Consider the following 1,528-nt stretch of genomic DNA (forward strand, 5'->3'; position numbering starts at 1 on the left):
TCTGTCAGACCAGCCTGAACAGATTCTCCCAGACATCTCATTCCTGACACGGCTCTGTGCCCACCCCTCATCATCATCATCATCTGCCTTTTCCCTCCTCTGAGGGTCTCTGCTGAGCTTTAAGACTCCTCTTCCTCAGAAGTCTTCCTCAGCAGCAGCTGACCCATCATGGAGACCTTTACGCACAGATCCTCCGTCCTCTGCTCCGTCTGCTTGTTTTTACTTTGTTGATGCAGATTTGTTTTATTCTCTTCAGTTGTGTCTGTGGAGATGAGCTGTTTGGATCCATAAAAACACACAGTGTGGTTAATATGAACTTTTTTCCAAGTGGAATCTGTTTTTATGTGTCTGTAGCAGTCTGCTGGTTCCCAAAGGTCCACGCGTCCTGGTGGTAAGTTCTGATCTGACCCAGCTGGGTTCAGGGTCGATGTGAGCCTCCTGGCTCTGATTAGGTGAAAACATTCCTCCAGTTGTTTATTTGCAGCTTGTTGACTGAATGTTTGGTCAGACTGAAGTATTACATTTTAATATCTCTTCATTTATTGTCTTTTCCCAGAAAATATTACATTTCTTCCGTGTTCTGTTTCCAAATTCCATGTTGGATCCTGTGTGATAATTTAGATGCTGTTTGAATAACAGTTCTTTAAACTTTCACGCAATAGTTTTTATTCTTGTATTTTTTGGGCATTAAACTAGTTCAGCATCCTTACAGACTCAGACAGAGGCGGTTTTAGTTTATTTTTCTGGGTGCTCAGCTCTGAGCAATAATAAATCTCAGCATGATTTTGGCGAGAAAAATGACTGGGTTAGTGACCATCCCAAATGAACTGCAGACAAGTAAAATGATTTGTACCGTGAAGTAGAAATCAACAGTAAATAAGAAATGTTCTGCTTTTGAAAATTACTTTTATTTTGAAAGTGTCTGTGTTTGTCCCAGAGGGTGGGTTGGGGGATTGGCATTTTAAATTATTTTTATTTTTATGGAACGACAAATGATTAAAAGAGGGACAAATGTTAATTTTGCATTCTGTTTAGCATTCTTAAAGTCTTTTTTTTTACTTCTTCACGTTAGGGTCTGACAGAAAAGGTTTGAGAGCTATATAAACTGCCCCAGCTGGCATTTTGAATTCTAGTCACTGTTGAATCAACGTTAGGTGGTTGTGTTGCACCATTAAATTTTGTTTTGATTTTGCAAATCTGATCCGCATCATTTGTACATCATGCTTTTCACCATGGGTGATTTTGCCTACATTAAGTTAAAGGGGACCTATTATGCAAAATTCATTTTTTAAAGTTTTTTTTACTCAACTTTGTACTTCTTAAAAAAACAGTCCTAGGACCAAAGAAAAAATGCACCCAGGGGCATATTTACTGTAAGTAAATGTATTTTTATTGTATATTGACGACAAGTTTTATACTTCTGTCATTTTGTGATGTCACAAGCCGTAAGACAACCCACCGGAACCTGCGTTCAGCCCCTTACCTAGCAATCCCTGGGTGAGGCTCCACCTCCTCAGTATAAAAAGCC

At 39.3% G+C, this 1,528-nt stretch overlaps 1 protein-coding gene across 1 annotated transcript in view; it reads left to right on the plus strand.

The window, feature by feature from the left end:
* The first annotated feature begins 239 nt into the window (after positions 1–239).
* Positions 240–1,528, plus strand: part of wnt2 (wingless-type MMTV integration site family member 2) — a 13,825-nt gene continuing 12,536 nt past the window's right edge. Inside the window, exon 1 of the mRNA XM_014026617.1 lies at positions 240–391. Coding sequence (XP_013882071.1) covers positions 312–391 — 80 coding nt within the window. The 5' untranslated portion in view covers positions 240–311. The remainder of the gene's footprint in view (positions 392–1,528) is intronic.

Source organism: Austrofundulus limnaeus, unplaced genomic scaffold (assembly GCF_001266775.1).
Source record: "Austrofundulus limnaeus strain Quisiro unplaced genomic scaffold, Austrofundulus_limnaeus-1.0 Scaffold573, whole genome shotgun sequence".
Lineage (NCBI taxonomy): Eukaryota > Metazoa > Chordata > Actinopteri > Cyprinodontiformes > Rivulidae > Austrofundulus > Austrofundulus limnaeus.